Source organism: Apaloderma vittatum, unplaced genomic scaffold, assembly GCF_000703405.1.
Source record: "Apaloderma vittatum isolate BGI_N311 unplaced genomic scaffold, ASM70340v1 scaffold9946, whole genome shotgun sequence".
In the NCBI taxonomy this organism is placed as follows: Eukaryota; Metazoa; Chordata; class Aves; order Trogoniformes; family Trogonidae; genus Apaloderma; species Apaloderma vittatum.
The window spans coordinates 1-318 of record NW_009723353.1 but is presented as its reverse complement, the minus strand read 5'-3'; the positions used below and the strand labels follow the sequence as shown (position 1 = coordinate 318).

Sequence of the window (318 nt, the reverse complement as noted above, 5' to 3'; positions counted from 1 at the left end):
CTGGGCGCAAGAGGATTTCTCAACGAATTGTTCTGCAGGGTTTGGAGTGAGGAGAGGAAAAGAAAAACAAAAAAAAAAATTTAAAAAGAGAGAAGGAAAAAAAAAAGGAAGAAAAGAAAAAGAAAGAAAGAAGGGATTGAGCCTGGACGGGGCGACCAGCGAGAAAAACTATTTATAAATAAATAAGTAAACCCGTATATTTTAACACGCAGATTCGTGCTGTTTCTTAGGCGTCAGCTCATCTTTTGAGAGCGGAGATGGATAATTGTTCGGAGATGAGCTCCCGGAGGCCATGCCCGGGGAGGGGAGCGGCGGGAG

At 43.7% G+C, this 318-nt stretch overlaps 1 protein-coding gene across 1 annotated transcript in view; it reads right to left on the bottom strand.

Moving 5' to 3' along the window:
• Positions 1-294, bottom strand: part of TBX20 (T-box 20) — a 33023-nt gene extending 32729 nt beyond the window's left edge. The window contains exons 1-2 of the mRNA XM_009872084.1: positions 224-294; positions 7-49 (exon numbers count right to left, since the gene is read on the bottom strand). Coding sequence (XP_009870386.1) covers positions 7-49; positions 224-294 — 114 coding nt within the window. The remainder of the gene's footprint in view (positions 1-6; positions 50-223) is intronic.
• Positions 295-318: the final 24 nt, after the last annotated feature.